Below are 20,804 nucleotides of genomic sequence, written 5' to 3'. Positions count from 1 at the left end.
CTCCAAAAGTCATAAAGTTAAAGATGAAACTTTTTTTTCAATATTTTAAGCAAGATCAGTGTATTATTTTTGTCTTCTACAATTTTAGAGTGGAAAAAAGGAAAAGCGCACCATGCAAAAGTTTGGGCACCCCAAGAGATTTGAACTCTCAGATAACTTTTACCAAGGTCTCAGACCTTAATTAACTTGTTAGGGCTATGACTTGCTCACAGTCATCGTTAGGAAAGGCCAGGTGATGCAAATTTCAAAGCTTTATAAATACCCTGACTCCTCAAACCTTGTCCCAACAATTAGCAGCCATGGGCTCCTCTAAGCAGCTGCCTAGCACTCTGAAAATTAAAATAAATGATGCCCACAAAGCAGGAGAAGGCTATAAGAAGATAGTAAAGTGTTTTCAGGTAGCCATTTAGTTCGTAATGCAATTAAGAAATGGCAGTTAACAGGAATGGTAGAGGTCAAGTTGTGGTCTGGAAGACCCAGAAAACTTTCCGAGAGAACTGCTCATAAGATTGCTAGAAAGGCAAATCAAAACCCCCATTTGACTGCAAAAGACCTTCTGGAAGATGTAGCAGACTCTGGAGTGGTGGTGCACTGTTCTACTGTGCAGCAACTCCTGCTCAAATATGACCTTCATGGAAGAGTCATCAGAAGAAAACCTTTCCTGCATCCCCACCACAAAATTCAGCGTCAGAAGTTTGCAAAAGAACATCTAAACAAGGCTGATGCATTTTGGAAACAAGTCCTATGAACTGATGAAGTTAAAATAGAATTTTTTGGCCACAATAAGCAAAGATATGTTTGGAGAAAAAAGGGTGTAGAATTTCATGAAAAGAACACACCTCCAACTGTTAAGCATGGGGGTGGATCGATCATGCTTTGGGCTTGTGTTGCAGCTAGTGGCACGGGGAACATTCTACTAGTAAAGGGAAGAATGAATTCAATTAAATACCAGCAAATTCTGGAAGCAAACATCACACTGTCTGTAAAAAAAAAAGCTGAAGATGTAAAGAGGATGGTTTCTACAACAGGATAATGATCCTAAACACACCCCAAAATATTAAAGAAATATGTCATCTTTAACTTCGTGCCTTTATGGAAATCAGGTCATCTTTTACTCGCTTAGCTATTCACAGTAACAGAAATTTTGACCAGGGTGCCCAAACTTTTGCATGCCACTGTATTTTTTTTTTAGCTCTGCTAAGAGAAATGAGTTCTGTTAACCCTGAATAGGCCCTTTATAACTTTATTGAACTGTTAAATATTTCTTCAACCTTTTGTCCCAAAGAAATGACTTAAAATTCTTCAGCTCTTTCAATGTCTTCTAAACCTTTTTTTAGAACAACAACATCCATTCTGTAGATGACCAGAAGTTTACGCAGGATTCTAGCTGTTTAGACAGTTTCAGCATGACTGAAAATGAAAATAAAAATTACCGGAACCATTTTCAGGGTTATGCAAGGTCTGTAGTTAGAGAAACTGAGTTAACATTAGAGATTGAAGACTAAAGCTGTAACTGAGAAAATTTAGTTTTAAGCTGCAGATAATAGAACATAGAATAGTACAGCACAGTACAGGCCCTTCGGCCCACAATGTTGTGCCGACCTTAAATCCTGCCTCCCATATAAGCCCCCACCTTAAATTCCTCCATATACCTGTCTAGTAGTCTCTTAAACTTCACTAGTGTATCTGCCTCCACCACTGACTCAGGCAGTGCATTTCACGCACCAACCACTCTGAGTAAAAAACCTTCCTCTAATATCCCCCTTGAACTTCCCACCCCTTACCATAAAGCCATGTCCCCTTGTATTGAGGAGTGGTGCCCTGGGGGAGAGGCACTGGCTATCCACTCTATCTATTCCTCTTATTGTACACCTCTATCATGTCTCCTCTCATCCTCCTCTCCAAAGAGTAAAGCCCTAGATCCCTTAATCTCTGATCATAATGCCTACTCTCTAAACCAGGCAGCATCCTGGTAAATCTCCTCTGTACCCTTTTCAGTGCTTCCACGTCCTTCCTATAGTGAGGCGACCAGAACTGGACACAGTACTGCAAGTGTGGCCTAACCAGAGTTTTATAGAGCTGCATCATTACATCGCGACTCTTAAACTCTATCCCTCGACTTATGAAAGCTAACACCCCATAAGCTTTCTTAACTACCCTATCCACCTGTGAGGCAACTTTCAGGGATCCATAGACATGTACCCCCAGATCCCTCTGCTCCTCCACTCTACCCAGTATCCTGCCATTTACTTTGTACTCTGCCTCGGAGTTTATCCTTCCAAAGTGTACCACCTCACACTTCTCTGGGTTGAACTGCATCTGCCACTTCTCAGCCCACTTCTGCATCCTATCAATGTCTCTCTGCAATCTTTGACAATCCTCTACACTATCTACAACACCACCAACCTTTGTGTCATCTGCAAACTTGCCAACCCACCCTTCTACCCCAACATCCAGGTCGTTAATAAAAATGACAAAAAGTAGAGGTCCCAGAACAGATCCTTGTGGAACACCACTAGTCACAATCCTCCAATCTGAATGTACTCCCTCCACCACAACCCTCTGCCTTCTGCAGGCAAGCCAATTCTGAATCCACCTGGCCAAACTTCCCTGGATCCCATGCCTTCTGACTTTCTGAATAAGCCTACCATGTGGAACCGGTAATGGGGAGGCAAGGAATAGACAAAGCTGATAACGGGTGGTGTGCAGATTGCTGAGGTGATTTCTAGGTTTAAAATGGCATCCGATTTATAAGTCTGCTTTTGGCAGGTATGCTGTAAACACTTCGGTCACTTGTATTAGTTACTTGTTATGTTTGCACTTGGTAGCTTACCATTTTCATGTATTCTCTAGTTTGCTCTTGCCAAGTATATTGTCACTGGTGAATTTATTTTTAACACCGGACAAACTAGAAAAATTTCCTCGGTTAAAGCAGTATTTATTTTGCTATCATGTGGGAGAAAGGTGCAAAATCCTCTAGCCTTGATTCTTTTGTTCCAAATGCCTCTTTTGTGTGGTTTACGGAGTGCAGTATATTATGTTTTTATGTACTTAATTTTCTCCATGCATAATATAACTAATGATAACTGTAAAATTGTCCCAATAATTATTTCCTTAATTTCCTCACTAGGTTCCAATAAATTGGTTAAATGATAATTCTTTGTGATCGTTAATTGTTGCCGTGTTCTTTTGATTCATTGTAAATGAGCAAGATCAGTGCAGAACCTTGTGCAGATAATGAACCGCCTTCATTGCCTTCCTGAAAATGTCAAAAATCACTGCTTTTTAATTTGGTGTCAGTTGTCCCAAGTGAATAACATAACATAAGCATATGCAACTGACTTTATTTAAAAACAGCTCGCTCTAAGCACGGTGTAGTGTTTAACGCTAGTTAGAAATTTTTATTTCCTCCAAATCTTCATTTTCATTATAATATTCAAGATGATTGCCAATACCTTCAAATTCTTCGAAGTTCCTAACAAGCTGAAGTAGTGAAACCGTTTCATTTTCACTCCCATCCTTTACTGGCATCTCCAAGCCTGAATGCTTAAAACTGCAGTGAGCAAAAGTTTTGAGCTGTTTCGCTGCTTATTTCTCACCAGCGGTCAGTGACAAAAATCACTGCTTTTTGAATACAACCGCATGTAACTGACACTGTTTAAAAACTGTTTGCTTGAAGCACTCTGTAGTGTTTCACAGCCATTCATGTGGCTGGGTTGAATTGTTCTCCAATTTTCCCAATCCACTTGCAAACATTTCATCGCCATACAAGGAGATATCATCAGTGCACTGTTCACTTGTGCCCCCCCCAGGTGCTAGGCACCACAAGTGAACAGTGTACTGATGATATCTCCTCATATGGTGACGCAACATTTGCAAACAAGTTGCCGAGATTGGAGAACAACTCAACCCAACCATCATCCACCTGAGCTATGCATTTAGAGAGTTATTTCCACCACAAGTGCACTTGGCTGTCGCTAGTTGAAACTGTTCAGCAACAGCCTCTTGTTCCAATTAAGTGGCATAGTGTCCCAAATAAATGAAGGAGAGCCCAGGTATTTTCTTGATTAGCTTTTGTTCTTTAAGAATTGTCTCAAATAAGTTGCTGCCCCGATTAACTAATTGCCCATTAACCAGAATCCACTGTATTCATTTTTCAGAATGCAAATGTCGCTGTCAGTGCCAGTATCAAGTGCCCACCTAAAACTGCCCTTGATTACATTACCTTTATAATATCTTACTGACATGTAAATTATACAAATATTAATTTATATAAATGCTTAATTTATTGAACTTAACAAGGATCTGGTGGTTGCATTTTGTGCACTCTTACACATTTGACTTTTTCTCAAGTACATGCACAATCACAGTGTTAAAGAGAGAGGACATAAAGTGTGTATTAGTGAATATTCTAAGTGGGCAGTAGTTGCTCTAGATAAAAGTCAAGTGTATTGTCACTTAATTATATATGTGTATACTGTGAAAGAAGACAATATTTCTCCAAACCAGGGTATAAAGCACAGTAGAATACATAACACACATATAACATGCAATAACTTAGGAAAGTAAGGATGAAATCTATAGATAAATTACTCATAAATAAACAAAGTAAAGTGCATAAATTAAATGTTGTCAGGTACAAAACAGGTTAACCGGTGACACTTCAAATGTGATGCGGCAAGGAGTTCAGAAGTCTAATAGCCTGAGGGAAGAAGCTGTTTCTCACCCTGTCCGTTCTTGTCTTTATGCATCAGACTCTCCTGCGTGATGGTAGAAAGTCAATGAGGATACTGGATGGATGGGTAGGATTCTTGATAAGGGTACTGCGTGCTCAGCGCTCCTGATAAATGTCTGCAGTGGATGGTAGGGAGACCCTCTGATCCTCTCAGCTATTCTCACACTCCTTTATAGGAACTCCAGTCCAGTGCTTTGCTGCTCCCATACCAGATGGAGATGCAGCTTGTCAGGATGCTCACAATGATGCTCTGCTCCTGAAAAATGGAGTAGTGGGGGGGAGGGGGGAGCTCGTCTGTTTCAACCTTCTTCGGAACTGGATATGCTGGAATAATGTTGACTACTTGTGATGTATGATTAAATCCTCAGCCACTTCTGAATTCCTGCATGAGGTGTTATTCACATGTGTTATCTCATGTTATATCACAAGCCTTCTGGAGAATGTCACAGAAGAACTTGTTTATTTTGTCATTTACTGTTTCAGAAGAGTTGCAATATTTTAAGTGAAAATCCTGACATTTTCCCCAGGTTTTAGCTGTATTGTCTTGAAGGTCTCAGGTTCAGTTTTCATCATAAAGCTGTTTAGTCAGTCAGCAAATGGGTTAATTAACTGCAATTTCCATTTTTAAATTAAATTCACATTCAATGTGGGGAAAAATTATCATTTAGTTTTTAGATTTCCACCTTGTTCACATTTATGTTAAAATGAGTTGTCTGTCATTTTAAAAACAACTTGAATTTTATGTTGTCGAAGTTGTCAGCATACTATTTGATATTACACCTTGGGATGTCTTACAAAGTGTAATATTACAGAGTAATTGCATATCAGGAAAATGGCCATTAGTATTTATAAACTTCTAAAATATAATATGAATGTTTTTTTAATCTGTCCAGCTTGATTCACCATTTAGGTCTTTACAGTATATAAAAATTAATTTGCTACCTCTCTTTTCTCTCATTGCAAGGTTTACTTTACTCCCCACAGACAGCTAGGTAAATATAGAGAGGGGGCAAGTTATGGATTAACAACAGTATGGACCTGCTTACATGAGGGGCTTACTTTGGAGCTGGGAAGTGATCGGGAATGATGTCTTTTTTTTAGACACCTGAAGTACCATGTAGCATTATGTGAAATATGGAAATATTATGAAATGCTTATTTATTTCAGTTTCCTTGGTTTACTTTTGGTTCAGCATGAGGTGTGTGTGTGTATTACATACATACATATATATACATACACTCAAAATGAAAATGGTCAACTGTGAGCATTCAGTTGAAAATGTTACTTGTCTTTACTTGTCTGTGAATATTTGAGCAAAGGAAAACATGCCATTATTTCATAGTTTGTGATATCAATTCTTGAGGGGTTAAAGTTTCATTTAATTACATAGGTCATGATTTTAAGCCGTCTGATGTAACTGACAGTTAATTCAATGCACAGAATAGTTCCTTTTTTAAAAAAGCCTATTGTTTTATGAACCAGCAATTTGATTTGCTGAAATTACACCTTAGATTTGTAGGACTGTATCATCTAACTTTGTCAGCTTCTCCATTTTACTTGCACACTGCAATGAATGCTTGTATTTATCATGTTTTGTTCTATCATTAAGGTCCTCCACGAATGTCTCCAAAGGCCCAACGCCATCCTCGACATAGAGGCCCCTCTGGTCGAGCTGGAATGTCTTCAGGTTTGGATTATATACCCCACAGTGTATCTGGAGAAATTTCTGCCCCTGTACCTCGTAACAGTTCTTCAGGAGGAACTTGGTCATCTGTAGTTAGTGGTGGTAAGTCGTCTTAAGGTGCCCAATGAAGTCAGGTATTCAAGTTCTTTAAGGATGTTTAAAAGAAGCATCTTGCATTTAGGCAAAATCCTTCAATATGGACAAACGTTCCAAAGAATAATTGTGCACTTGTGGATGACCATAAGACAAAGGAGCAGAAGTAGGCCATTCGGCCCATCGAGTCTGCTCCGCCATTTTATCATGAGCTGATCCATTTTATCCTATTTAGTCCCACTGCCCCGCCTTCTCACCATAACCTTTGATGCCCTGGCTACTCAGATACCTATCAATCTCTGCCTTAAAGACACCCAATGACTTGGCCTCCACTGCTGCCCGTGGCAACAAATTCCATAGATTCACCACCCTCTGACTAAAAAAATTTTTTCGCATTTCTGTTCTGAAAGGGCGCCCTTCAATCCTGAAGTCATGCCCTCTCGTACTAGACTCCCCCATCATGGGAAACAACTTTGCCACATCCACTCTGTCCATGCCTTTTAACATTCGAAATGTTTCTATGAGGTCTCCCCTCATTCTTCTAAACTCCAAGGAATACAGTCCAAGAGCGGACAAACGTTCCTCATATGTTAACCCTCTCATTCCCGGAATCATTCCAGTGAATCTTCTCTGTACCCTCTCTAACGTCAGCACATCCTTTCTTAAATAAGGAGACCAAAACTGCCCACAGTACTCCAAGTGAGGTCTCACCAGCGCCTTATAGAGCCTCAACATCACATCCCTGCTCCTATACTCTATTCCTCAAGAAATGAATGCCAACATGCATTCGCCTTCTTCACTACCGACTCAACCTGGAGGTTAACTTTAAGGGAATCCTGTACGAGGACTCCCAAGTCCTGTTGCATCTCAGAACTTTGAATTCTTTCCCCATTTAAATAATAGTCTGCCCGTTTATTTTTTCTGCCAAAGTGCATAACCATACACTTTCCAACATTGTACTTCATTTGCCACTTCTCTGCCCATTCTTCCAATCTATCCAAGTCTCTCTGCAGACTCTCCATTTCCTCAGCACTACCGGCCCCTCCACCTATCTTTGTATCGTCAGCAAACTTAGCCACAAAGCTCTCTATTCCATAATCCAAATCGTTGATGTACAATGTAAAAAGGAGCGGCCCCAACACTGATCCCTGTGGAACACCACTGGTAACCGGCAGCCAACCAGAATAGGATCCCTTTATTCCCACTCTCTGTTTCCTGCCAATCAGCCAACGCTCTATCCACGTATGTAACTTTCCTGTAATGCCATGGGCTCTTATCTTGTTAAGCAGCCTCGTGTGGCACCTTGTCAAAGGCCTTCTGAAAATCCAAATATACAACATCCACTGCATCTCCCTTGTCTAGCCTACTGGTAATTTCCTCAAAAAATTGTAATAGGTTTGTCAGGCAGGATTTTCCTTTAAGGAATCCATGCTGAGTTCTGCCTATCTTGTCATATGCCTCCAGGTACTCTGTAACCTCATCCTTGACAATCGACTCCAACAACTTCCCAACCACCGACGTCAAGCTAACAGGTCTATAATTTCCTTTTTGCTTCCTTGCCCCCTTCTTAAATAGTGGAGTGACATCTGCAATCATCCAGTCCTCCAGAACCATGCCAGAATCTATCGACTTTTGAAAGATCATCGCTAATGCCTCCGCAATCTCCACAGCTACTTCCTTCAGAACACGAGGGTGCATTCCATCTGGTCCAGGAGATTTATCGACCTTTAGCCTATTCAGCTTCCTGAGTACTTTCTCTGTCGTAATTGTGACTGCGCACACTTCTCTTCTCTTCCCTGCCACCCTTGAGTGTCCGGTATCCTGCTGCCATCTCCTCATCTCCCATTACAATTTCTCCAGTATCATTTTCTATCGGTCCTATATCTACTCTCACCTGTCTTTTTTTTTATATACTTGAAAAAGCTTTTAGTATCCTCTTCGATATTATTTGCTAGTTTCCTTTCGTAGTTAATCTTTCCTCTCTTAATGACCTTCTTGGTTTCCTTTTGTAAGGTTTTAAAGACTTCCCAATCCTCTGTCTTCCCACTAATTTTTGCTTCCTTGTATGCCCTCTCCTTAGCTTTAACTTTGGCTTTGACTTCTCTTGTCAACCACGGTTGCATCCTTTTTCCACTCGAAGATTTCTTCTTTTTTGGAATATACCTGTCTTGCACATTCCTCATGTCTCGCATAAACTCCAGCCACTGCTGCTGTGCCGTCTTTCCCGCCAGTGTCTCTTTCCAGTCAACTTTGGCCAGTTCTTCTCTCATGCCACTGTAGTTTCCTTTACTCCACTGAAACACCGACACATCAGATTTCGGCTTCTCTTTTTCTAATTTCACAGTCAGCTCAATCATGTTATGATCACTGCCTCCTAAGGGTTCCTTCACCTCAATCTCTCCAATCACCTCCGGTTCATTACACAATACCCAATCCAGTACAGCCGATCCCCTAGTGGGCTCAACAACAAGCTGTTCTAAAAAGCCATCTCGCAGACATTCTACAAATTCTCTCTTGAGATCCAGTGCCGACCTGATATTTCCAATCTACTCGCGTTAAAATCCCCCACAATTATCATAACACTACCCTTCTGACAAGCCTTTTCTATTTCCAGTTGTAATTTGTAGTCCACATCCCTGCAGCTGTTTGGAGGCCTATAAATAACTGCCATCAGGGTCTTTTTACCCCTGCTATTCCTTAGCTCAACCCATAAAGATTCTGCACCTTCCGATCCTATATCACCTCTTTCTAATGATTTAATATCATTTCTTACCAATAAAGCCACGCCTCCCCCTCTGCCTAACTTCCTATCCTTCCGATACACCGTGTATCCTTGGACGTTCAGCTCCCAGAGACATGCATCCTTTAGCCAGGTCTCAGTGATGGCCACAGTATCATACCTGCCAATCTGTAGCTGTACAACAAGATCATCCACCTTATTTCTTATGCTGCGTGCATTTAAGTACAACACCTTAAGACCAGTATTTGATACTTTTTGCTTTGATTTCACTGCAACTTTATTGCACTGCAACTCATCCCAATGGCTACACATTTGCCCCATCACCTGCCTCTGTCTTTCCTGACATCTTTACTGCTCACTATCTTAGATTTATTTCTGTTTTCCCCTTCCTCCGCTCTATCATTCCGGTTCCCATCCCCCTGCCAAATTACTTTAAACCCTCCCTAACAGCTCCATTAAACTTTCCCGCCAGGATATTGGTCCCCTTCGGGTTCAGGTGTAACCTGTCCTTTTTGAACAGGTCATACTTCCCCCAGAAGAGATCCCAATTATCCAAGAATCTGAAGCCCTGCCCCCTACACCAGTCTCTCAGCCACGCATTCATCTGCCTGATCCGACTACTCTTGCCCTCACTAGCACGTGGCACAGGTAGCAATCCTGAGATTACTACCCTGGAGGTCCTGCTTCTCAGCTTCCTTCCTAACTCCTGGAAATCTCTCTTCAGGACCTCCTCCTTTGTCCTATCTATGTCATTGGTACCAACATGTACCAAGACAACTGGCTGCTCACCCTCCCCCTTTAGAATATTCAGGACCCGATCCGAGACATCCCGTACCCTGGCACCTGGGAGGCAACACACCATGCGGGTATCTCTGTCAGGCTCACAGAATCTCCTGTCTGTTCCCCTGACTATGGAATCCCCCACGACTACCGCATTTCTCTTCACCCTCCTTCTCTCCTGCACAACAGTGCCAGGCTCAGTGCCAGAGACCCGGTCACCGTGGGCATCCCCCGTCAGGTCATCCCCCTCAACAGCATCCAGAACAAGATATTTGTTGCTGAGGGGGACAGCCACAGGGGTGCTCTCCACTATCTGGGCATTTCCCTTCCCTCTCTTGACAGTGACCCAGTGTTCTGACTCCTGTAGCCTAGGGATGACTACCTCCCTGTAGCTCCTGTCTATCACCTCTTCACTTTCCCTGATGAGCACTAGGTCATCAAGCTGCAGTTGCAGATCCCTAACACGTACATGCTGGTACATACACCAATATTTCAAGATACGACAGAGTGGTCTAGGTCTAAAGATGTTTTCCTTGTGAGGAAGGGTGACCAGATACAGAGAAGCAGTTCCGTTTGATCAAAAGCAGTTAGTTCAGAGAGAGAAGAATGGAAATAGTAATTTGAGAGGGTAAAGGTGTTTGGTTGACATGAGAACAGGAAGAGTTCAGAGTAAAAGGAAAGGTAGGATTACATTCTATGGATTTAAGAGCAGGGAATTATGCTGCAACTGTATAGAGTACTGGTGACTACTCTGGACTACTGCATGCATTTCTGGTCTCCTTGTATGGAAAAAAGGTATATTGGTTTTGGAGATGATGCTAAGGAGGGCCACCAGGTTGATGCCAGAGACGAGAGGGTTAGCCAGTGAGGAGAGATTGAGTCACCTGGGACTGTATTCACTGGAATTCAGATGAATGAGAGAGAATTTCATAGAAATAAATCAGTGCTTGATGGCAATAATTTTGAATGCCAGGCTTGGGCATAGGCTATGAACACAGGTTTTGATAAAGAGTTTGTTAGCAGAGGGTGCAGGAGATGTGGAAAAATGGAGAGATGAGGGGCAAGATAGGAGACCAATCTTAACATCACTCTGGTGATATAGATTCATAATCCTTTGGCTCATTGAGTCTGTGCTGGCATTCAAGCATCAATTTATACTTACTCTACAGTAATTATGTTTTTTAAGTTCTTGCAGTGGTCGAGGAGGGAAACTGGAGCACCCAGAGAAATTAGTGGGGTCCCAGAGAGAATTTGCAAATTCCATGCAGATATGGAACGGTCTCCTCAGTGAAAATGTTAATATTTCACAGCTCCAGATACTTTTTAGCGGAATAGTGTCCTAAATAAACAGCTGCGCCTATTAACCAATGGCCCAATTAACTGGAGGCAATGCACAAGTGGTTCACCAGGTAGATGAGGGGAGTTGACCTATGAGAAAAGAGTGAGTTGCCTGGGACTATATTCACTGAAATTGTAGCATTTTGTGAATAAGACCTGTGGTTGTTTTGTGTGCTTAGACACAGCCCTTTATTGACGTCATTACGTCAAACACCATCTCTTAAAGTGAACACAACAACACATTGATGGTGTTTGTGAATTATGTAGAACAATTTCTATTATGAACAATATGTGTCATGTGTCACCCAATACATTAACCATTACATTACCCTACACAGGTCTCTCTCTCTCTCCCCCCACCCCCCAAAGAATTACCCAAAACAGGCATTGAGTCTGCTTGCAGCTCGGCTCCTATGTGCCTTGGTTGGAGTAACAGGAGGTGCCTTTACCTTGTTCATGGGTGTGCTGACACACACACACGATCACGTCGTGACGCAGGGGATATGGTTGTGGAACTATCCAGGTCTTGGTGAGGCAGTTTAAAGTGATCTACAGAAATACATTTAGGTTTACCCTTCCTGCCTACAATAAAAATCTTCTTGCCTGTTCCAAAATGTGGAATGGGCCATCGTAAGGGCGCTTAAGGGACCTTCAGTGCCATTATGGTGGGCAAAAATGAACGAGGTAGAACATAGGTCATCTGGAACCCAAGAATGTTGTTTGCCATGGTGGGAGGTAGGAATAGGTGAAAAAGAATTGAGTTTACTGAGGAGGGTGGAATGCTGCTGGACACCAACCAGGTGGTTGTGGCATCAGAGATAAAATCACCCGGTACCTGTAGCAGCTGCCTGTATACCAACTCAGCTGCGGAGGACTGCAGATCCTCTTTTGGAGCCACACACACAGGAGATGATCATGCCAACACTCATCTGTCAGGGAGGCCCTAAGGGCAGCCTTTGGGGAACAGTGAAACCACTTGCACAGGCCATTCGGTAATATACTGTGGTGTGATGCAATTTAATGCCGAGATTCTGGGTCATTGTGGCCCAGAGGAAAGATGTGAATTGGGAACCACTGAACTGAGTGACCCAGGAGTTGATGAACATCTGAGCCATGTCTGCAGCCATTGTCGATGTTAGAGGGACAGCCCTGGCCATGTGGTGCTACCGGGCGAGAGGATCAACCAGGCCCACGTTGACCTGGTCAAACCTTCACTCAGAGACCTTGAAAGGTGCCGATGGTACTTGAACATGATTGTTAACTTTCGGCCGCTGACAAACAGCACAGACTGCATTCTAGTTTTTCACGTCCTTCCTAAGGCCATGCCACACAAACTTTAAATCAACCAGTTTCTGCAAAGCCATCCTGCCTGGATGTGAGAGGCTGCGAATGGAGTTAAAAACAGTATGCCTCCGGACACCATGGGGCGAGAGTGACCATCTGAGACATTACACAGGAGTGGAATACCTGCGTGTCCAGCTGCAGACCTGTGATTGCTGTACTGTGAGCCTGCACCTCTGGGTCAGTAGCTTGGTTGGCTGCCATACCATCATAGTCATTCCTGATATGTATGTGGCATTGATGGCGGGCCATGAGAAGCAATCAACTACGGTGTTATTTTTCCCTTTGATGTGCTATATGTCAGTCGTGAATTCTGAAATGTAGGCCAGGTGTCATTGCTGTCATGCAGACCAAGGGTCAAATGCTTTGGCCATGGCAGGCATGAGTGGTTTGTGGTGAATGAACACTATGAAATGCCAACACTCCAACAGAAAATGAAAATGGCAGACAGCCAGAGACTGAGAAGCTCACTCTATACTTCCTCTCCTCTCAGAAAGGGGGACGGAGCTGCCAACTTTAGAAGGCGAGCTCATGCCTCCAACCAACTTTTTGTGCACAGAAAACACAGTCTGAGACATCGGTAGTGATGGCTATAGGTGCATTGGGGAGTGCGTGCACCAGTAGGGTTGCCTATGAAAGAACCATTGTGTCATCAAATGCTCTGGTCATGTCCACAGACCTCTAAAGCTTGTGACTGGGGCACTGCCTTTAATGGGAGAATAAGTTCAGCAGCTCGCAGAATTAAACAGTAATAGAAATTCCCCATACCTAAAAAGTCTTTCAGTGCTTTGGAAGTGCAGGATAGTAGAAAGTCTATAATAGTGGCACCTTCTGCAGAGATTTGGTGGCCGAGAAAGTCAATAGTAGACAACTGAAACTGGCATTTAACAGGGTTAATAATCAGCTTGTCTTGGCTTAAGTGCTTGAAAAGTGTGTGGAGTTGTGATAAGTGTTTGGTTTCGGATGCACTGGTGGCAAGTATGTTGTCCAGGTAAATAAAAAGAAAATCGATTATCATTAGTCGCTGGAAAGTCTATATTGTATTTTTCAGCCCAAACAGCATATGTAGAAACTCAAATAGGCCAAATGGGGTTATGGGAACTTTTGGAACCATTCTCAGTGCACACAGGCACCTGATGGTAGCCCCTGACTAAGTCCACTTTAGAAAAAAATATATTTATGCCTTGAATATGTAGTGAACAGAGGTGGAGGCCTTATTAAGGCTGCGGTAATCGCCACATGGATGGCAGCCACCAGGCTTAAGTACCGTGTGGAGGGGTGAAGCCAAAGGGCTATTTGACCTGCGTACAAAGCCAAGCACTTCCATGTTATCAAGCTCAGCCTTCATGCCAGCCAGCTTTTCTGAGTCTAGTCCACACACGTAGGCATTGACCAGCGAGCCAGTTGTGGAAATGTGGTGCTCCTCTCCATGCTTTGTGGCTATTGTGAAATTTGGGAATTCGCCCAGCAGGCGACTGAATTCACATGCGGTGGTGCATGTGCTAGACAGAGTTGTCGTGGTGAACTTACTGGGGGTACAAGGCAAACAACCCAAAGTCCTTTGCATCCACAAGCCGGCAGTCCTTTGGCGAAAGTAAATCTGTGTCGAGCAGAGGTCTAGCAACTTTAGCCAAGACAAAGTTCTGTGTGTAGCATCGCCCACCGAAGCAGAGCATCATGTGTCATGTCCCATAAGTCTGGATTCTGCTGTAATTGACTGCCTTCACAAGATTTCAGTTGCTCTGTCCCTTGTATTCAAAGGGCAATGTTGGCAGCACACTCACTTGAGTGGCCGTGGAACACAGGAAGTGTTGCGCTCTAAGTGTGTCCGTAATGAAGAACAGATGCCCCTCCAGCTGGAGTCCACAGTGTTCACAGATCTCCGATACCCTGATGTGCTGGTGCTGTCAAAGTTGCATGGTGTTGTCACCTATTGGCATTTGCGTCAAAGCATGCATGATTAAAAGCATAGATCTGATGTTGTCTGGTTGGAGCCGCATACCTGAGTCTGCTGGAGAATCTGCTGACGGAAGTGAGGAGGGAGGATGCATTTCACCTGGCTGAGTGTAGAAAATTGGCCATTTTAGTAAGCTCCCTATAGCCCTTTACCAGTGTATTAACAAGGGCTGTGCAAACTTGACCAGGTATTTGTTGCATAAAGAGTTCCTTTAAAATAAAACAAGAATGGTGATCTCCCAGAAGAGATAGCATTCGGCCCATTAGTTCTGAAGGCTAGTGTCACGCAGGCCGAGTAAGAACAACTGTTTGGTATGCTCAGACTCAAACAGTCCAAAAGTCTGAAATAGGTGAGTTTTCAGAGTGACATATTTATCCTGTGTGGGCAGGTCTTCTGATAGACTCACCACTCTGGCTGCAGTGGAACTATGTAGAGATGCTACGACTTAGTAAAATTTGGTGTTGTCTCGCAATGCGAACTGGGCTTCTGCCTGTGCAAACCACACGGTAGCATGCTGCTCCCAAAACTCTGGCAGCTTCAAAGTGACCACGTAGGTCAACATGTTGTTGAGTAACTCTGGAATTGTTTGATGCTGTTGGAGTCATCTGTGTAGGATTTTGTGAATAAAACATGCAAGAGTCATTTTATGTGCTTAACAAAAGCTGCAGTCCTTTACTCCCATTATGAACAAACCAAAAGTAGTCGCCTTGTACTGACATCATTACATCAAACACCTTTCCAGAATCTTAATATGAACTCAACCACTCAATGACGCTGTTTATGAATTATTTAGAACTGTTTCTATTATGAACAATATGTGTCATCTTTCACTCATTATATTACCCCACAGAATATAGAGATAATTTTTATAGAAACAAAACTATGAAAGGGATAAGATAATTAGGAAAGTTGTTTCCACTGGTAAGTGAGACTAGAGCAAGGCGACATAACCTCAAGATTCTTTTATTTATTTAAGAGAATTGCGTTGTAACATGCCTTCTGGCCCAATGAGCCCATACTGCCCAATTACACCCATTTGACAATCAACCTATGAATCTGTACATCTTTGGAATGTGGGATGAAACTGGAGCATCTGGAAGAAACCCATGTGCCCACAGAGAGAACATATAAACTCCTTGCAGACAGCAGTGGAATTGAACTTGGGTCGCTGGTGTTACATTAGTGCATCGCACAGACTGCTATGCTATACATGGTGTGTAGATTGAGGATAGGGATGAGGAGAAACTGCTTTTCCCTGAATGTAGTTAATCTGGAATTCTCAGCCCAAGGAGAAGTAGAGGCTACGCACAAAACGCTGGAGGAACTCGGCAGGTCAGGCAGCATCTATGGAAATTGGTAACCAGTCAATGTTTCAGGCAGAGGTCTTGAGGACTGGAGAAGGAAGGAGGAAGAAACCGGAATAAGAAGGTGGGGAGGGGGAGGAGTACAAGCTAAAGATGAGAGGTGAAGCCAGGTGGGTGGGTTAAGGGGGGGGGATGAAGTAAGAAGCTGGAAGGCGATAAGTGGAAAAGGTAAAGCGCTGTACAGGAAGGAATCTGATAAGAGAGGAGACTGGACCATCGGAGAAAGGGAAGGAGGAAGGACACCATGGGGGGGGGTCTGATAGGCAGGTAAGGAGAAGGGAAGAGGTAAGATGGGGGGCAGAGTGGGGAATAGAAGAAGGGGAGGGGGGAAAGTTGCTAGACGTTGAAAAAAATCAATGTTCATGCCATCAGGTTGGAGACTACCCAGACAGAATATGAGGTGTTGTTCCACACCTGAGAGTAGCCTCATTGTAGCAGTAGTGGAGACCATGGACCAATATGTCAGAATGGGGATTGGAATAAAAAAATTAAGAAAAGTGTTGGGTAGGTAAGAGTTAGATGGTATGAGCATTTACTTGGAAGCTGGCTCCATGTCAATGATAACTTAGAGACAGCAAGGAACTATTTGTTTGCTGGGAGAAAGGGCAGCAGCTGGTGTGAAGTTTAGGGGGAAAGAGTGAGCTCTTTAGTGAAAATATAAGGTCAGAGGAAAAAAGAATTTCTGAAGGTACATTAGCTGTGATTGATAATTGGGTTGTAATCAGTTGAAGGCAGGTTCCACAGAAGTGCACAGTGAAACTAAGGACTTTGCACAAGTGAATAAATAGTTTGGTATGCTCATTACAGTTGAAGGTATGACCCAAAAAAGAGGTTTTATTTTTGAGCTATTTCAGTTTTTGCGTTTTTAGTGAACCCTCCCACACGTTCAACAATTTCTTTGACCCCCTACCATCAGGCTGGAGGTAATGTGACATTAGGACAAGAACTGTGAGGATGGGGCATAGCTTCTTTCCTCAGGCTTTAAGACTGCTGAACTCCCTGCCACCACCCAGGTCTCCTCATGTGTGAAACACCATTTGCATTATACTGTTTACTTTTTAACTTGTATGTGCACCTTATTATTTGTTAATTTATTTGAGGTAATCTTACTTTGTGTTGTGTGTGAGTGATATATGTACTATGTTGTGCACCTTAGTGTGGAGGAACATTGCCTCGTTTGGTGGTATACATGCTGAATTAACAATGAATTTAGTTACGAATAATTGGAGGAGGGAGGAAGGAAGGGAGTGTGCGAGTCAAGCAAAGGCTATTAAGACTTTAAGACATGAGAGTAAAATTAGGCCATTCAGCCCATCAAGTCTGCTCCACCATTCTATCATGGCTGATCCCGGATCCCACTCAACCCCATACACCTCCCTTCTTGCCATGTCTTTTGATACCCTGACCAATCAGGAAACCATCAACTTTTGCCTTAAATATACCCACGGATTTGGCTTCCACTGCAGTCTGTGGCTGAGCATTCCACAGATCTATTGCTCTCTGGCTAAAAAAATTCCTCCTTACCTCTGTTTTAAAAGGTCACCCCTCAATTTTGAGGCTGTGCTCTCTAGTTCTGGATAGCCCCACCAGAGGAAACATCCTCTCCACATCTACCCTATCTAGTCTTTTCAACATTCAGTAGGTTTCAATGAGTTTCCTCCTGCATTATTCTAAATTCCAGTGAGTACAGGCCTAAAGCTGCCAAACGCTCCTCGTATGTTAACCCCTTCATTCCTGGAATCATCCTTGTGAACCACCTATGGACTTGATCTAATAACAATACATCCTTTCTGAGATGTGGGGCACAAAACTGTTGACAATACTCCCAAGTGCAGCCTGACTAGTGTCTCATAAATCCTCAGCATTATCTCCTTGCTTTTATATTCTATTCCCATTGAAATAAATGCCAACATTGCATTTGCCCCCTTTACCACAGACTCAACCTGTAAATTAACCTTCTGGGAATCTTGCATGAGGACTCCCAAGTCCCTCTGTACCTCTGATGTTTGAACTTTCTCCCCATTTAGATAGTAGTCTGCACCATTGTTTCTTTTACCAAAATGCATTATCATGCATTTCCCAACACTGTATTGCATCTGGCACTCACTCCTGCTCTCTGACACTCATGGACCTCTGGCACCACTGCTAGTGTCTTCCACAGAGAAGACTGATGCAAAGTACCCATTAAGTTCATCTGTCATTTCTTTATCCCCCATTACTACCTCACCAGCATCATTTTCCAGTGATCCAATATCAACTCTCAGCTCCCTTTTACTCTTTATATAAACTGAAAATCTTTTAGTATCCTGCTTTATATTATTGGCCAGTTTGCCCTCATATTTCATATTTTCCCTTATAGTTTTTTTTAAGTTGCATTTTGTTGGATTTAAAAGCTTTCCAATCATCCAAATTCCCACTCACTTTAGATACCATATATGCCCTTTCCTCGGCAGTCCTTAACTTCCCTTGTCAGCCACGGTTGCCTACTGCTGCCATTTGAGAACTACTGCTTCTGTGGGACATAGCTATCTTGAACCTTGTGAAGTATTCCCAGAAACTTCAGCCATCTCTGCTCTGCCATCATCCCCACCAGCATCCTCCTCCAATCCACCTGGACAAGCTCCTCTCTTATGCTTCTATAAATCCCTTTATTCCACTGTGATGCTGCTGCATGTGACTTGTGCTTCTCCCTCTCAATTTGCGGTATGAATTCAATCTCAATATGATCACTGCTTCCTAAGGGTTCCTTTACTTTAAGCTCCCTAATAAGATCTGGGTTTTTACACAATACCCAATCTTAGATAGCCTTTCCTTGAGTGCCCAAGCAAAAGCTGCTCTAAAAAGCCAACGCGTAGGTATTCAACAAATTCCCTCTCTTGCAATCTGACACCAAACCGATTTTCCCAAATCCCTTGCATTTTGAAGTCCCCCATTAAAATTGTGACATTACCCTTATTACATGCCTTTTCCAGCTCCCTTTGTAATCTCAACCCCACATCTTGGCTACTATTTGGAGGTCTATATATGATTCCCATAATGTTTTTTTTACCCTTGCAGTTTCTTAATGCCACTCACAAAGATTCGACATTCTAATGAAAAAGATAGTAATCTGAAATTGTAATTCTCTTTCTTCACGAATGCTGATTGCTGAGTATTTTCATTATTTTTGCTCTTGGGTTACCATTTTGAAAGTGTGTAGCTGATTGCCCATAAATCTCACCTGAAATAATTCTGTATAATATTGATACATAGTTATGTTCCTTGACATTGCATTTTATTTAATCTTTAGGTTCAAGTACCCGTTTATCTCCCAAAACACACAGACCGCGATCTCCCAGACACGGCAACCAGCCATCTCAGTATAACCCTGGAAATGCACCAAGTGGGATGATCCTATCTTCTCCCCAACCTGGCAGTGTCCCAGCTGAACCTTTAGCCATACCTGCTACAACAGTATCTCCTACACCAGCCAGTCCAGCTACCAATAGAGCTGTTACTCCATCAGCTGAAGGTGAGCAATTTATTTTTGCTGCCTTCTGCAGTCACATCTGCACAGTATTGAATGTTATATATATTGATATGACAATGAAAGTGGATATTTTAATTGATATTTTCTGAAACACCATGTTAATTAACATTGCTTCTCTTTCTTACAACTGAAAACCATCTACTTTTCATCACGGTAGCTATTTTTAAGCCTTGGATTTGCTTCACTATTATTCCTTATTGTTCTTGTCCCCATTTTAAGTGCTATTGGTTCTATGGCTAAAGTTGCCATAATAGTAGTTGATGTGCTGAAGACAAAAATGGGTTTGTGGATTTTTGGGATACGGAAAACTGGTTTTACTGTTAAATGCTCACATGGAATACAAATACCTATTCTATGCTTTAATGAGTAAACTTTTATTTTAGAAGTAATTCTGATTATTTTTGTGTTTACAGCTAAAGATACAAGGCTTCAAGAGCAAAAGCAGGGTTCACCCTCTGCAAAGAAAGAGACTCCCAAGACTTCCCCCAACCTAACCAAAGCAGGAATCAAGGGTTAGTGATGCATATGCGTGTATGCAGCCAATCGCTTCATCCCGTGAATTTTCTCCAGTTTATACTTGTGCCATTTAGTTGCAAAATTATCAAATGTAGTTGCCGGCGTTCAATCTCATGAGCAACAGAAGTCCATTCACAATCTTCTAACTTTTATTAGGTTTCAATACTTTACTGCAAAAGGCAATCTTATCAGATTAATTAAATTAACTATATCTTTTGCAAATTACTTGTTTTGATTATGTCCCAAGTTTTAAGTATTATGTTATTATACATTATACATTGATTATCAATTATATTATACATTATTATACATTGATTATCAATAGGATGGTGCACAAACATTTGTCATTTGGTTTTTGAGAGTTTCCATTCTTTTTCTAGCTGCATCTCCAATGGCTTCAGATCATGAAAAACAGATAGCAGATTTAAAGAAATTTAGAGAAGATTTTAGGGTGAGTACTTTTTCAGAGCAGCGCATGTGCACTGTGGAACAAAAGATAGATTTTGTAAATTTCTTTATCATCGTGTTTCATATGTTAATGTCTGGAATTTATAATGAAAACTAGTTACTCTTTATGAAGAAATTTGAGTTTTTTAAGATAAATATTACAAGTGTAATGCTTCTCATTGACTCAATTCCCATTCATCTAATCCATATAACCATATAACAATTTCAGCACGGAAACAGGCCATCTCAGCCCTTCTAGTCCGTGCCGAACGCGTACTGT

General features: G+C 42.2%; 1 protein-coding gene across 4 annotated transcripts in view; it reads left to right on the top strand.

Moving 5' to 3' along the window:
* The window catches only part of atxn2 (ataxin 2), a 139,435-nt gene that overhangs the window by 96,434 nt on the left and 22,197 nt on the right, over positions 1–20,804 (top strand). For all 4 annotated transcript variants that reach the window (XM_063034633.1, XM_063034630.1, XM_063034631.1 and 1 more), the window contains 4 exons: positions 6,345–6,521; positions 19,322–19,543; positions 19,975–20,073; positions 20,458–20,528. In XM_063034633.1, the coding sequence (XP_062890703.1) occupies positions 6,345–6,521; positions 19,322–19,543; positions 19,975–20,073; positions 20,458–20,528 (569 nt within the window). The remainder of the gene's footprint in view (positions 1–6,344; positions 6,522–19,321; positions 19,544–19,974; positions 20,074–20,457; positions 20,529–20,804) is intronic.

The sequence above is a fragment of the Mobula hypostoma genome, chromosome 27 (assembly GCF_963921235.1).
Source record: "Mobula hypostoma chromosome 27, sMobHyp1.1, whole genome shotgun sequence".
NCBI classification, from domain to species: Eukaryota; Metazoa; Chordata; class Chondrichthyes; order Myliobatiformes; family Myliobatidae; genus Mobula; species Mobula hypostoma.
Note: the sequence above shows the minus strand (reverse complement) of the source record. Positions and strands in the feature narration are given on the sequence as shown.